Genomic DNA, 13,824 nt, shown 5'->3' with positions numbered 1-13,824 from the left:
TATTCTCACAGTCAATTATGATTAACATTACACATACACTATATAGTTTACGATGTATGTTTTCATCTGTTGTATTTTAAGATGTATGCCCTGTTTAATGTTTAGACACAGCTTGCTTGGCAACATACAGGTTCATTACATTTTAATCTGTAAAGCAGTTATTGAACAAAATTAACTAAAACCATTTACCATTTAAAAGAAGTGTTTCTATTTTACAATGTTACTCATTACCAGCACATGTAAAAGGAGCTTAAGAAAATAAATTGTGTTAAGCACCCACCTTCAACATAGTTGTCTTCTGTGTGCACAGACAGGAAAGGAGAAAAAGGAAAAAGACTCATTAAGCGGCATGCAGACTGGAATTTGCCTCTGCATGATCTGATCATGCAAGGCATTAAAACACAACATGCAAGTGTTCCATAACCAACATTCAAGGGGAATAAGTGCCAGGGAAGCAGTGCTCTTCAAATTTTGGCATGATGTGAAAAATTTGAATTTATGAAGGGAAAGTATTTTGTGATTACATAAGATCTGCTAAATTATGATTATTCATTAACAGCAGCTTCCTCCGTGGGCTTAAGTCTGTAAATAATTAAAAAGCTGACAGAAAACGGCTAAGCTGGTAATGATAGACATAATGTTGTTGCTCTAGTATTTCCCATTTGAATTCATTCTCAATCAATCTTTTAAAATTGGTTGAATTTAACTGACAAGATCATAAAATTATGAAAATAGCAAATAGTGCATTAGGAAAATTTATTAAAGAAATCAAAACAAAGACATGTAAACTTTATTTTACCCCAAATTATGAACTGCATGATGTAATAATTTATCATTTATTGTCTGCTACATATTGAAAAGCTTTCAGACAATCATCAGAGCGTATTACAGTATACATTTTTTGGGAAAAGACTGGATTTAATTTCTTGCATGACAGATCATTAATGAACAGTACCGTTTTAATAACAAGCCCTTACTTAAGTTTGTATTTTGCACAAATCAAAAACTCTTGGTAATGCTCTCATCATGATTTTGATTCCTATTATCAAGCACACCCAATATTTTGCCTCACAAATTAAAATTTAAGAAATGTATCCCATTTTTAAATGTAACCCTCTATTTACCTTGTCCAACCATTAAATTTAAATCTAAATACTACACTGTATGTTAAAAACTTGTTTTATGCATAGTTAAAATGGCCTTTGCTTTTCCTTGTTTTGTAGCCAATTGTACATTTTCTGTGTCAAATGTAAGACACTAGATGAATTATTGCAAATACACATATCTGGAAACCTATTTTTCATAGTGCATTTATCACAGATTCAATTCATTTCAGTGAAATAAGACAAAGGAAATATTTTAGAATTATATACAAGTATAACATTACTTCATCTGCAGATGAAGTAATATACTGAAGTCTCGAATTATGGTTAAAATCCAGCTGCCTACTTGTCTTCAGTTTATACTTCTTGTGGTTGAAGTTTATTTTAAATTTATAGAACTTTTACAATTTCACCATCTTGCTAAAACAGTATTCTTTCTGATATACCCAAGAGATCAACATATTTTCCGTTGAAAATGTTCCTTTGTTTTGTTAGTGGTGAAGTGCAGTGAGAGCTATTCTGTACCAAATGATAAAATTTGCTGGATTTCAGAGCTACTTCTATACTGTATGTAATACATATCTGGTGTATGCCTCTCAAATATAATTACTGATAAGAGAAACTTATGTTAACCTATTAACCCAGGCCACAATCAACAATATTGCTGCAATGCATTCAATGTTTCTACTTAATTACCTAACTATTAATGACACTTAATGGAACATGATTTTTCCAAACCATTGTTGAAAACATTATTTGACAATTTTAGATGCTTACATTGCTGTTTATGCATGATACAATTAAATAGAACTTATACTCAGATCGTATTTTAATTTTAAAGTTTTAAACTTAATGCTGTTTGAACAAATTTTAACAGTTACAATAAAAATGTGGTCAAACTAACAAATAAATTCCTAATTGAATTATTTATCTGGATTATAAAACTTAAAGCATGATTTCATTTAACAGGCCTTAGACAGAACTTGATCATAATATATAATGAGATGTCACTACTTCTGCTATAAGATGATTATAGTGTTGTTATTTGGGCTCTCCAACCAATGTGTAAGAGAGGAACAATTGTGAAATGGGTTGTAAACTATAATGCCACAACTAAGTTGTGCTCCAAAATATAAATGAGGACAACCTCCCTTCCCACCATTGATACTTTAAGCCTTATTTGGACATAGAGGGGACAAAATTTTATAGCTCTCAAAGATAAAAGTGGAAATTGCGATGGAGGGTGCATTCTGGTTGAAGCAGGTGACAGCTTGCGCAGGAAGACGTGTGAATTAAGGTGCAATAGGGAAGAGAATATGCTCCAAGGTTCACTGACACTACACAGGATTATTTGGTAGAGGTGGTTGAGCAGAGGGAGATGTGAGATATTCACAGAGACTACTAGTAACTTGGCACCTACATCATACACTCTTGTACACTCTATCAGTTATACAACTACAGCGCCGGCCCTAGGGTTGCTGGCGCCCCGGGCAGGCTGAACTTCAGTGCCCTTGGGGGGGGGGGGGGGGGGGGGGCGGAGGCCGGAGGGGCGGCCGGAGGGGGGGGCCGCTTTGGGGGGGGGGGCGCTTTGGGGAGGGTGGCCACCCTGGGGAGGGCGGCCACCGCGGGAGGGCGGCCACCGCGCATGCGCTGGTTGGCACCGGCCCGAGTCTCTGGCGCCCCCTAACACATGGCGCCCCGGGCGACTGCCCGAGTTGCCGGTACCTTGGGCCGGCCCTGTACAACTATGACCACCACAACACCCACACCACACTCATTAACACATATCTCTTCATCTTGCAGGAGTAATGTACATAACTAGTGGTAGAAAGAGCTAACCGGCAGAGCGACAGGCATGGCTGCATGTTCTTAGCCCTATGGAGAAAGTGGATTTATCATTGTAATACCGTAGCTAACAGTGGCTGAAATAACTGGACATTATAGGTGCGATTTTCCCACCATTGTTGCGACTGGAGTCAATCCTGTTGTTCCAGATGCATCGGGGGTGGGGTCCAAAACAGGCATGATGCCAGGCGGCGAACTGATCACCAGTCAGACAACTCGCTATGCCCGGTACAATCTGGATCATGTCCTTCCGGGGCATGATTTAGAGAATCATATTAAAATGAACCATCAGGCTCGTCTAAATATGCAAGGCCTGTTTCAGGCTGCATTCCCTCGGCTCCCGGGAGTCACCAGCTGCTCTGACAATACCTCACTTGGGCATGCTTTAGTCCTGGTCTCCACAAATGGAGATCAGGCATGAAGGCCGTGCCAAGGGCTGGGAGGCGATTGGAGCCCCTGGGTGGTTGAAGATAGGGCAGGGCAGTGCCAGTTTAGCACTTCTAGGGTGTCAAGTTGGCACCTCAAAGGGGTCAGGCCTAAGGGGAGCCATGCCCATGAAATGGGGGCAGATTTCGTACAATGAATTTATGCTTCAGCAATTCTTTTGCTGTAGGTCTAAAACTTGGTTCTTTATTCAAGCAGGCTTCTACAAATTATTTAAGGGGTTTGTTGTAATTTACTGTAATGGGGGAGGAATGAAGTGTGTGGTGGGGTGAAGGTGGGGCCCTGAAAGGGCAGCGACAGAATGGGGGCCTTAAAGGTGGGGGGGGGAGGGGGGGGGGTCCACGACCTAATATCGGGGTATTCTCATTTGGAGGGTTGGGGGAGGGTAGAGGGGCAATGGATGAGTGTGGGAAAGATCACCCTCAAGCCTGGGAGGCGGGGGAGGGAGTTGCACCAACTGTTAGTGATGTAGTGGGAGGTTGTCCCTTGGGGATTGAGGGCTGGGTGTTGCATATGTCTGTGGGGGTTGCATTGTCCTTGGGTGGGGGATGTTGGGGACCCTCAACCTCACTTTCAGATGGGGGCACCCTTTCAAAAGGGCGCCCCAATCTCGGTGGAGCCAGTCTTGCCAGAGGGTTTAGTTCCCCTCGACAGGAAAAATTCTAAAGGGCACGATCGAACAGAAAAAGAGTCCTATGTCAGGCACATTTAGCTCAGTGTTTCCTACCGCTGACAGCGCCGAGAACGATCCTGATTTTAAATGAGTGTCTACTTCATTTCTGGGCCTTGGTGAGGACTACCCTGTCAAAGCCGCACTTAGGCTCACTTCGTGCACTGACGACTGGAGGAGGTCTGAGTGCCGATTTTAGATCCCCCACCGCAGCCTTCAGACACCTTCAATGCCCCAACTCACGAATCAAGCCCACTTCAAATGGGCAGGGCACCCACAGGTCGATACCACCATGGCAGCCTGGCACTGCCAGCCTGGAATCCTGTCAGTGACATCTGGGACCCCTGGCATTATCAGGGTGGCACCCAGGTGGCAATTTTAAGGTGCCATGGTGGCACTGCCAGGGTGCCTGGTTGGCAATGTCATAGTGCCTGGGCAGCATCATGGGTGCCAGGGTACCACACTGCCAGAGCCTCCCACAATCGCCTGGGAGACCCCCCTCCCAAATATCGGTATTTCTAGTCCACGGCCGGGATTGTCCCCTACCGGGCGGGGCAGGGGTCCCGGCGTGTCGGAGTGGCATGAACCACTCCGGCGTCGGGCCGCCCCAAAGGTGCGGAATTCTCCCCACCATTAGGGGCCAAGCCCTTACATTGAGGAGCTAGGACCGAGCCGGAGTGGTTTCCACCTCACCGGCTGGCGTGAACGGCCTTTGATGCCACGCCAGCTGGGGCCTAAAGGAATTCGCCGGCCGGCGTAAGTCCACGCCTGCGCCGGAGCGTCAGCGGCTGCTGATGTCATACCGGTGCCTGCGCAGTGGAGGGGGTCTCTTCCGCCTCCGCCATGGTGAAGGCCATGGCAGGGGAGGAAGAAAAAGAGTGCCCCCACGGCACAGGCCCGCCCGCCAATCGGTGGGCCCCGATCGCGGGCCAGGCCAACGTGGGGACAGCCCCCAGGGTCAGATCGTCTCGCGGCCCCCCAGGACCCCGGAGCCCGCCCGTGCCGCCAATCCCACTGGTACCAGAGGTGATTTAAACCACACTGGCGGGAAAGGCCTGTCAGCGGCGGGACTTCGGCCCATCTTTAGATGATGGCCTAAAGATGGAATCAGCATGTGCTTAGACTGGGGGTAAAATTATTGAGGACTGGCGGAGTGCAGATGTCAGGTTCACCTCACAGGAGGGTAAGGTAAGTGAGATGGATTGGCCACACTAAATTGCCCTTAATTGGGAAAAATGAATTGCGTATTCTAAATTAAAAAAACAAAAATCATGCTTCTGTCAATGCCTTTGTCTGTCTATCAATGTCTTTGTTGTTGCCTGTCAGTCAGCCAGCTCAAACTGCTGCCACTCATGCTGAGATGTTGTAGTCCAATGCTGGCTTTTCACTGGCCAAAACTGCACAGGATTGTCCTGCACAGCAACTTGCAGTCTCCCCACTGAAAGTCAGCAGCTTTCTGCCAGCTATGCTACAGTTATTTGGGTGGCACTGCAGAGAATAAATAATACAGAAAATGCACATAGAAGATCAGCACAAAAGGAATGCACAAGGGTACATGTTTCTACACAAAATGGTATGGTTTCAGTTATGATTTTTTTTAGAATAATAATAACCTTTTATTGTCACAAGTATGAAGTTACTGTGAAAAGCTCCTGGTCGCCACATTCCAGCGCCTGTTCGGGTAAGTCGGTTCGGGACGGTTCGGGATTTGAACCCGCGCTGCTGGCCTTGCTTTGCGTCACAAACCAGCTGTCTAGCCCGCTGAGCTAAACCAGCCCCATTAATGTTTATCTTGTGCTGACTTAAAATGTTGCATTGTGGTGAAGCTGGTGCTATCATGTCCAGTCTCAGAAGGAAGGTAAGATGCAGCTGAATGAGGAATTGCTCACAGACAACCTGACCAGAAAGGGATTGTGTGGTTGTCTCCCCCCTTTTGCTTCATCCTCTGCTTCTGTCCCTTCCTTAGCTGGTTTCGATACAGCTAATTGCAAGATTACGTGTCCTGATAATGGAAAGATTGTCAAGCATGCACTAGACTGTCACATGTCTTGACCTGCACTCTGCTGCATACTGCAGAACTCCTCCTGAGCAGTCTGGGCAGCAGAAACATTGGTTTAGCACCCCAAAGGCCTGCTCTATCACATATTCTGTGGCAGCATGGCTTTCATTGTAAGCATGCTGCCCATTTTTGTGTGGGTTATGCACCTGTGTCACGAGCAATGTTATCAAAGGATAGCCCTTGTTGCCCTGTGACCATCATCTTGTTTGTCATGTGGCTCAATTGCAGATGGCACTAGTCTGCTGCAGAATAAAGACGTTGTGACCACTACCAGGATACTGGCCACTGACTTGCATGAATTGATCAATATCAGTTCTTAATTTGTTCTTAAGAGCAGAGTTGATGAACTTAAGTGTGCGTCCCCTCTAAATTGTTTTCCTCTGCCATGCATACATGTGTACGCCTGAGCAAGGTCTTTTGGATCATATAGTTCCACAACCTAGAGGGAACATTGTGTGAGAGCAGTGTTTTTCAAACTTTTTTGCCCTGAACCCATTTTTACCTACGGGTCATCCTTCGGGACCCAGGCCGACCAACCTTTGCGACCCACGCCACCCGAACTTTGTGATCCACACTGCCTGAACTTCAAGACATACCATTTTTGCTTACCTTTAATGTGATAGGTGAGTCCTCACAATCTCACTTGCTTTGTCATTCAATATTACATTTCTGCTAAGGACATCAGCTGAAGATTTAAGATTTCACTGCATCCGTTGAATAAAATCAAGAGGTTTGTCCTCGAACTCACCAAGCTTAGTCTTGAAATGCCTTTGAACTTTTGAGGGTTTTAATCTTTCATTTGCCAATACTCCCCTGCATACAACACAAATAAACTTTGCACCTGATTTCCAATGGCACAATTAATAAACCCATACCTCAAGAAATCATCTTTATATTGCTTTGTTCCTGCTTTCAGCTTCTTCTTCATGGGTTGTTCATCAGAGGCCCTGGCACCAGCACTGCTGGCAGCTACAAAATGGAGGAATCTCTCCCGTGCCCAGAGAAATGATGTACGGGACGCCTGACTGCTCTCTGCCGCCGCTTTTGGAGAGAAGACTCCATCAATTTTTTTCAATGAATCTGCTCCTTGGTCAGCCGCTGACTTCAGGAGGAGGCAGTCTGCCTCACTGTGTTCCGGGCCTGCGCACCGCTGAGGGGGCATGTATGCGTGGGACAGCTGGCATTCTGATAGCAGGTCTCGGCTGACATATTTAAAATCCGGTAGCGGCTGTTGGGCACTTCTTCCTGCGATAGGGAACACCGCAACCGTTGACCCAGCGACCGTAGCGACAGCTGCCCGCGACCCACTCATGGGTTGCAACCCTGACTTTGAAAATGACTGTGTTAGAGGGAAGATTATTGCATTTGATCATAGACCTGTACTGCTAAGACCACTGTACTAATGAATAACAGCAGAAGCCCTTCAGCAGCCGGAATGGAACCAACCCGCCACCATTTAAAACCACATCTTCATCACAGATCCCACAGCCCGCCCAGCTTTAATCGCACTGGCCCAGGCCTTCGTACAGCAAATTGTCACAAATTGGACATTGCACGGAACCCGGATTGCAGCAATGGTTCACCCCACTAAATGATTCACTGAAGACTGCCCCCTGTCAAAATTCAGTGGAGGGCTCACGGAGCTCTATTTAGCCACTGTGGAAGCTATTGTCTAGCTTAGTGATTAGTGCACACGCTAAAACAAAATACCACCTGGATATTAAGGGAGGGAAATCCCTTTGGTTACAGTATATCTCAGAGCTGACATGGACTGTCTAGAAAGTGGAGGATACGCCATCCATGACCCCTACATCACTTGAAAACCTGTGAATCCCGTGAAGCTGCCCACTCACTCTACCCATTTCTCTTTAGCAAAATATCAAAATGGCAATTGTCGTGTAGAAAAACAGGGTGCTAACCTCTGATAATTGCTCATATTCCACTGAACAGATGACATTTTGTTTTCAATCACATCCATATTGTGAGTTATTAAAATGAATAGGGAGCAATGTGTCAAAGGCTAAACATCAGACTGGATTCTCCGTTCTGGAGACTAAGTGCTGATGCCAGTGGAGAATGTGTCGACTTTCGTGACAGGAAATTCAGTGGGGACACCTCACCGATTCCGGTACGGGTGAGGGGCTAGTACTGGAGCCGACTGAAACACCTGCTGCCTATGGCAAAAATGGCCGGAGAATGACTGGGCCACGCATGTACACGGCTGATGACTTGCACCGGTCGCGCCATACAACATCGCGCCGGCCGTGCGCTAAACCTATCCGGTCGACCGCGACCCCATAGCCCACCCTCTGGCCGCCCCCCAGCCAACCACCACCAGGTCCCCCAGCCCTGACAGATGCCCCCACCCGGCCAGCGGCACGGATCCCGGCTGAGTATGGCGGCTTGGAAACAGTCCACAGCCGGCATGTTGACTGAGATCTCATGTGTCTCATGCAGTCAGGGACTCAGCCCATCGGGGTCAGAGCATTGCGAGGAAGCCAGCCAATGAGACGCCAACGGCATTGTGATTGCACGCGTCACGATGATGCCGGTTTGGAGGGGGCGGAGAATCGCAAACCAGAGTAAAACCGACGCCAGCCCCGATTCTGGCGTCAGAATCGATTCTCCGCCCGATTGCCAATTACGATTTTGGCGTCAGACAACGGAGAATCCCTCACAAAATTTTTATAGTGCAGAATATAGGGGAGGTAGCCCTGTCCACATATTTTAATTTAATCCAGCCATCATTGTCAAATAGATCTCAATCAAATCCCCATCAATCTACACTTTTACTATTAATCCACTATTTGTTCAGGCCTTGTCAGAGTTCTGGTTTCAGCATAGCTGGGCTTTGCCAAACCAACGCTGTCAGCTGACCTCCATTCAGCACCCATATGTGTGAAAAATAAACCTAAACTTCAAGAATGTTGCAACTAGTAAGTCTCCACAATCTGTGATACATACTTGCCAAACACTGGGGTGGCAAGCCCAGCGCCCCCGGGCTCTTTGCCTGTGAGCAAAGATTGCAACTCATTTCCTCAGCTCCACACAGAAGCACTTTCGCCAGGTTCACATTTTTAAAAAGGAGTACTAATTGGTGCCAGCGTGACCACTTGCTGGGGAGGCCGATGAATCATGGAGACCATTGGATTTGGGGTGGCTTCCATTGATTGTATGGAAATAGGGCTAAAGTGGTGATGATTGGTTTTTCGCCACGCTATGGCGAGATCCCGATTTCGCCTATGGGCGTGGGCCAGTTGCATTATAAACTGTTAGGCACCTGGCATCTTTCTCATTTTTGGCCTCTCCCATGATTCATTGGCCCCGTTTCGCTTAGGTGGGAATGCAACAAGGCCAGAGAATTGCACCCACTATGTCCGCCAAGTGAAAATGTTGGACCAACTTGTCCTTAGTGAAGAAGCAATGGTCATAATGAAGGCCACAGAGTTAGCTAAAAATATTTGTTCAAGCAAGATATTAGCAGCAAGGGGGCACATGTTGTAGACAGTCATCATGCCTACACCTTAGAAAAGGAAACTAGCCATGGATTGACAAGTCCTGCTAATGAAAAGAGGTTAGCAGAAGACAGCAATACAAATGGCATAGACATGAATGGTGAACGGAAAGTAGCATGCAAGACCATCAGATTGGCCTGAAACTCTTGTCTAGACTATGAAAGGGAAAGACTTTGAAGCCAAGAGCTTTGAATAATAAAGAATCCCAAGCTGCCAAAAGCTCCTACTGAGGGAACCTCATGGATCTGACAAATGAAGGCACATAAAAGTATGACTGGTCATCTTGGCAAATTAGCTGAAATTTGGTGGGATTGCATGAAGGGAGATGGACCAAAATATGCATTCTATTGTAAGAGGTGACTGGGTGAAATAAAGAACTTGCATTTACAGAGCACCTTTCATAACCTTAGGGAATCCAGTGCTTTACAAGCAATGGAACACTTCTTGAAGTCTTACTACTGTATAATGCAGGAGATGTTGGGTTAATTAGCTCTCACAGAGATCAACGTGATAAATGAATAGAAAGAAATTGAAATAACGTGACTCTTAATAACCAAACGTATAATAACAAACAGTGAAAAATTGTTGCAAGCCTTTTTCGTGGATTTTGCACAACTACCTTCAAGGTTCTCATTTTACATGCAACGTGCCAGGTGCCAGACAATTACTTTTCACCTTCAGAGCAAATTAGTCACTTTACACAAAGCATCATTATTATTTATTTCCGCATGCACTCGATGGGCTGAATGGCCCACTTCTGTGCTATAGTGACTCAATGAAAATAATGGTCTGAAATTTGCCTTAAAAGTAACATGAAGGCTCTGTACGCTCACTGTCCTTAACGAACAAATTGGGCAGCAACTTCTGCAATCTGCACATATGCAGTTAACCATGATAATCAAGAAGCTGTAGACCTAGGCGAGGCCAGTATTTGTTGTCCATCGCAAATTACACTTCAGGGCCTGATTTAGCTCACTGGGCTAAATCGTTGGCTTTTAAAGCAGCCCAAGCAGGCCAGCAGCACGGTTTAATTCCCGTACCAGCCTCCCCGGACATGCGCCGGAATGTGGCGACTAGGGGCTTTTCACAGTAACTTCATTGAAGCCTACTTGTGACAATACGCGATTTTCATTTCATTCATTTTCATTTTTCAGAAGGTGGTGGCAAGCTGTCTTCTTGAACTGCGGTACTCCTTGTGGTGTGGGGATACCTACTGTGCTAATAGGGAGCAAGTTCCAGGATTTTGACCCAGATACAGTGAAGGAACGGTGATATATTTCCAATTCAGGATGGTGACTGACTTGGAGAGGAACCTCCAGGTGCTGGTGTTCCCATATATCTACTACCTTTGTCCTTCGAGATGGTACTTGTTATGGGCTTGGAAGGTGCTACAAAAGGAGCTTTGGTGAGTTCCTGCAGTGCATCTTGTAGATGGTACACACTGCTGCTACTGTGCGTCAGTGGTGGAGGGAGTGAATGCTTATGGCAGGGGTGGCAATCAAGCCAGCTGCTTTGTCCTGGATGGTGTTGAGGTTCCTGAGTGTTGTTGGAGCTTCACACATCCAGGTAAGTGGGGTTTATTCCATCACACGATGGTGGACAGGCATTGGAGAGTTAGGAGTTGAGTTATTTGATGCAGGATTCTTCGGCTCTGACCTGCTCTTATTGCTACAGTACTTATATGGTTTGTCCAGTTTAATTTGTGGTCAATGGTAACCCAAAGGATATTGTTAGTGAGGGATTCAGTGATGGTAATGCCATTGAGTGTCAAGGGGCAATTGTTTCATTCTCTCTTGTTCAAGATGGTCATTGCCCAGCACTTGAGTAGCATGAATGTTACTTGCCACTTCTTAGCCCAAGCCTGGATATTGTCCACGTGTTGCTGCATTTGTATGTGGATTGCTTCAGAGACTGAGGAGTTGTGAACACTGTGCAATCATCAGCGATCACCCCACATCTGACCTTATGTTGGAAGGAATATGATTGATGAAGGTCACCGATGAAGCAGCTGAAGATGGTTGAGTTTTGGCCCATTAATCAACCTCTCTGGCACAAGTGTCGTATTTCATTCCTTTATATTTTTATTGTTGAAGATTTCTTGAAAAATTCAGTACTTTTTGTTTTTTATCCTCTTTTAAACCCATCCTCTTGACTTCTCTTCATTTCATTTTCTGTGCATGGTCTGGCATTGAATGAAATATTCTTGCCATGATATGCACTCATGCACATAATGTGATACAGACAGGCAGTGACAGACACCCAGTACAGCCAATCAACACACAGGACAGAACACAACCAATCACCAGGCAGAACACTAGAAGGTGGTCTCTCACTATAAAACACACGAGGCATCAACACTCTGCCTCTTTCCACTGGGGACAACTGTAGTGACAGTCAGGGTGTATATATCAGTTAGCACCTTCTACACGTGGCTCACAGCTAGTCTGTTCTAGTTAGTTATAGTTAGCATGCTTAGATTAGTAGAGTGTCAAACCCACAGCAAACTATGTGCATTGCTTAACAAGTTCAGTAAAGCGTGTTGAACTAACATCAACATTTGGAATCTACTTTCAAGTACAACTACATCCAATTGCAGTCCCAGGGTGATTAACACGATATGATACCAGTAGTCTACATTCTCAAAGTGGTTTACCTCGAGTGATTCCGTGACGACCAGCAAGTGCCTTCCAGCGGCATGGAAATGATGCAGGCCCCTCCACAGCTACGGATCTCCGGCAATCTCGGCGCCAACTGGCGGGTCTTCAAGCAACGGTTCCTTCTCTACATTGAGGCCTCAGACCTCGAAGTGCGTCCGATGCCAGAAAAATCGCGCTGCTCCTATCAACTGCGGGGGACCAAGCCATCCAGATTTTTAACTCGCTTAATTTTACCGACAGCCAGGACAAGACCAAATTCAAGACCGTTTTGGAGAAGTTCGACAGTCACTGTGAAGTTGAAACAAACGAGAGCTTTGAGCACTATATCTTCCAGCAACGCCTTCAGGGTCAGGATGAACCTTGTCAATCCTTTCTAACTCATCTCCGTATATTAGCGCAGTCCTGCAATTATGGTGAAACCGCTGATTCCATCATCAGGGATGGAATTGTGTTTGGGGTGCACTCCGATTCCTTGTGGGAGCAACTCCTCAAAATTAAGCACATGACCCTGCCGGTTGCAATCGAGATGTGTTAAGTGCATGAGCATGCGAGAAATCGGTACTCCCGTTTCAAATCGGCAGAATACGAAAAACTTGCCTCCCACGAGGCAGAGAGTCATGATGTGCCCGAACTACGGCACCACCCACTTAAGGCGGCAGTGCCCTGCAAAAGGCAGGCAATGTTTAAATTGCGGGAAGCCTGGACATCATGCAGCCTTGTGCAAGTCTGCACCACCAGTCAAGGGTCAGCGATCCCAATTTCAACGCAAGCGCTTTCAATGTGTACAGCAAGGTTTACTGGATTCTGATCCTGGTATCACTACGGATCCGGAGGACGACTGCCTGGAGTCCCCCTATCGTGTGGGCATCATCACTACATGTGAGTATGACTCTTCAAATTCAGCAAGACGCCTATCTATCCTCAATGTGGATTCCGCCGACGAATGGCGTGCTGTCATACACGTAAATCAATGCAGCATACAGTTCAAGCTGGACACTGGTGCTTCTGCCAATCTCATCTCTCAAGCTGATTTTGACCGCATTAAAAAGCAACCCAAAATTCTTCTGCTAGCCTGCCAGCTCCTCGATTATAATGGCAATGCCACAACTGCACTAGGATCTTGTCATCTATTCGTCTCCAACAAGACCACCAATGTCACACTGCGATTCAAAATTGTTAAGCCTGATAAGGCATCCCTGCTTGGTGCCCATGCATGCAAGCTACTCAACCTCGTACAGCGAGTCCATACCATGTCTTCTTCTAATGTGGATCTTCAGGCTGACATTGATGACATTCTTGCTCAATATCCGGATGTGTTTGATGGAATGGGTACTTTGCCTTACTGCTACAAGATCCTACTCAGGCCTGATGCCACGCCTGTAATCCATGCACCATGCCAGGTGCCGGCTCCTCTGAAGGAACGTTTAAAGGCACAGCTACTAGAGCTCCAAGACCAGGGCATCATCTCCAAAGTGACGTAACCGACTGACTGGGTCAGCTCGATGGTCTGTGTGAAGAAGCCCTTAGGAGA

The 13,824-nt window shown here is 46.0% G+C and overlaps 1 protein-coding gene across 47 annotated transcripts in view; it reads right to left on the bottom strand.

Moving 5' to 3' along the window:
- Positions 1-13,824, bottom strand: part of nrxn1a (neurexin 1a) — a 2,342,145-nt gene that overhangs the window by 2,017,310 nt on the left and 311,011 nt on the right. For 37 of the 47 annotated variants that reach the window (XM_038810283.1, XM_038810313.1, XM_038810330.1 and 34 more), the window contains one exon: positions 281-298. The exons of the other annotated variants lie outside the window; for them this stretch is intronic. In XM_038810283.1, coding sequence (XP_038666211.1) covers positions 281-298 — 18 coding nt within the window. The remainder of the gene's footprint in view (positions 1-280; positions 299-13,824) is intronic. 47 annotated transcript variants of the gene reach the window in all.

This window comes from Scyliorhinus canicula, chromosome 1, assembly GCF_902713615.1.
Source record: "Scyliorhinus canicula chromosome 1, sScyCan1.1, whole genome shotgun sequence".
Lineage (NCBI taxonomy): Eukaryota > Metazoa > Chordata > Chondrichthyes > Carcharhiniformes > Scyliorhinidae > Scyliorhinus > Scyliorhinus canicula.
This window is presented reverse-complemented; position numbering and strand designations above follow the sequence as displayed.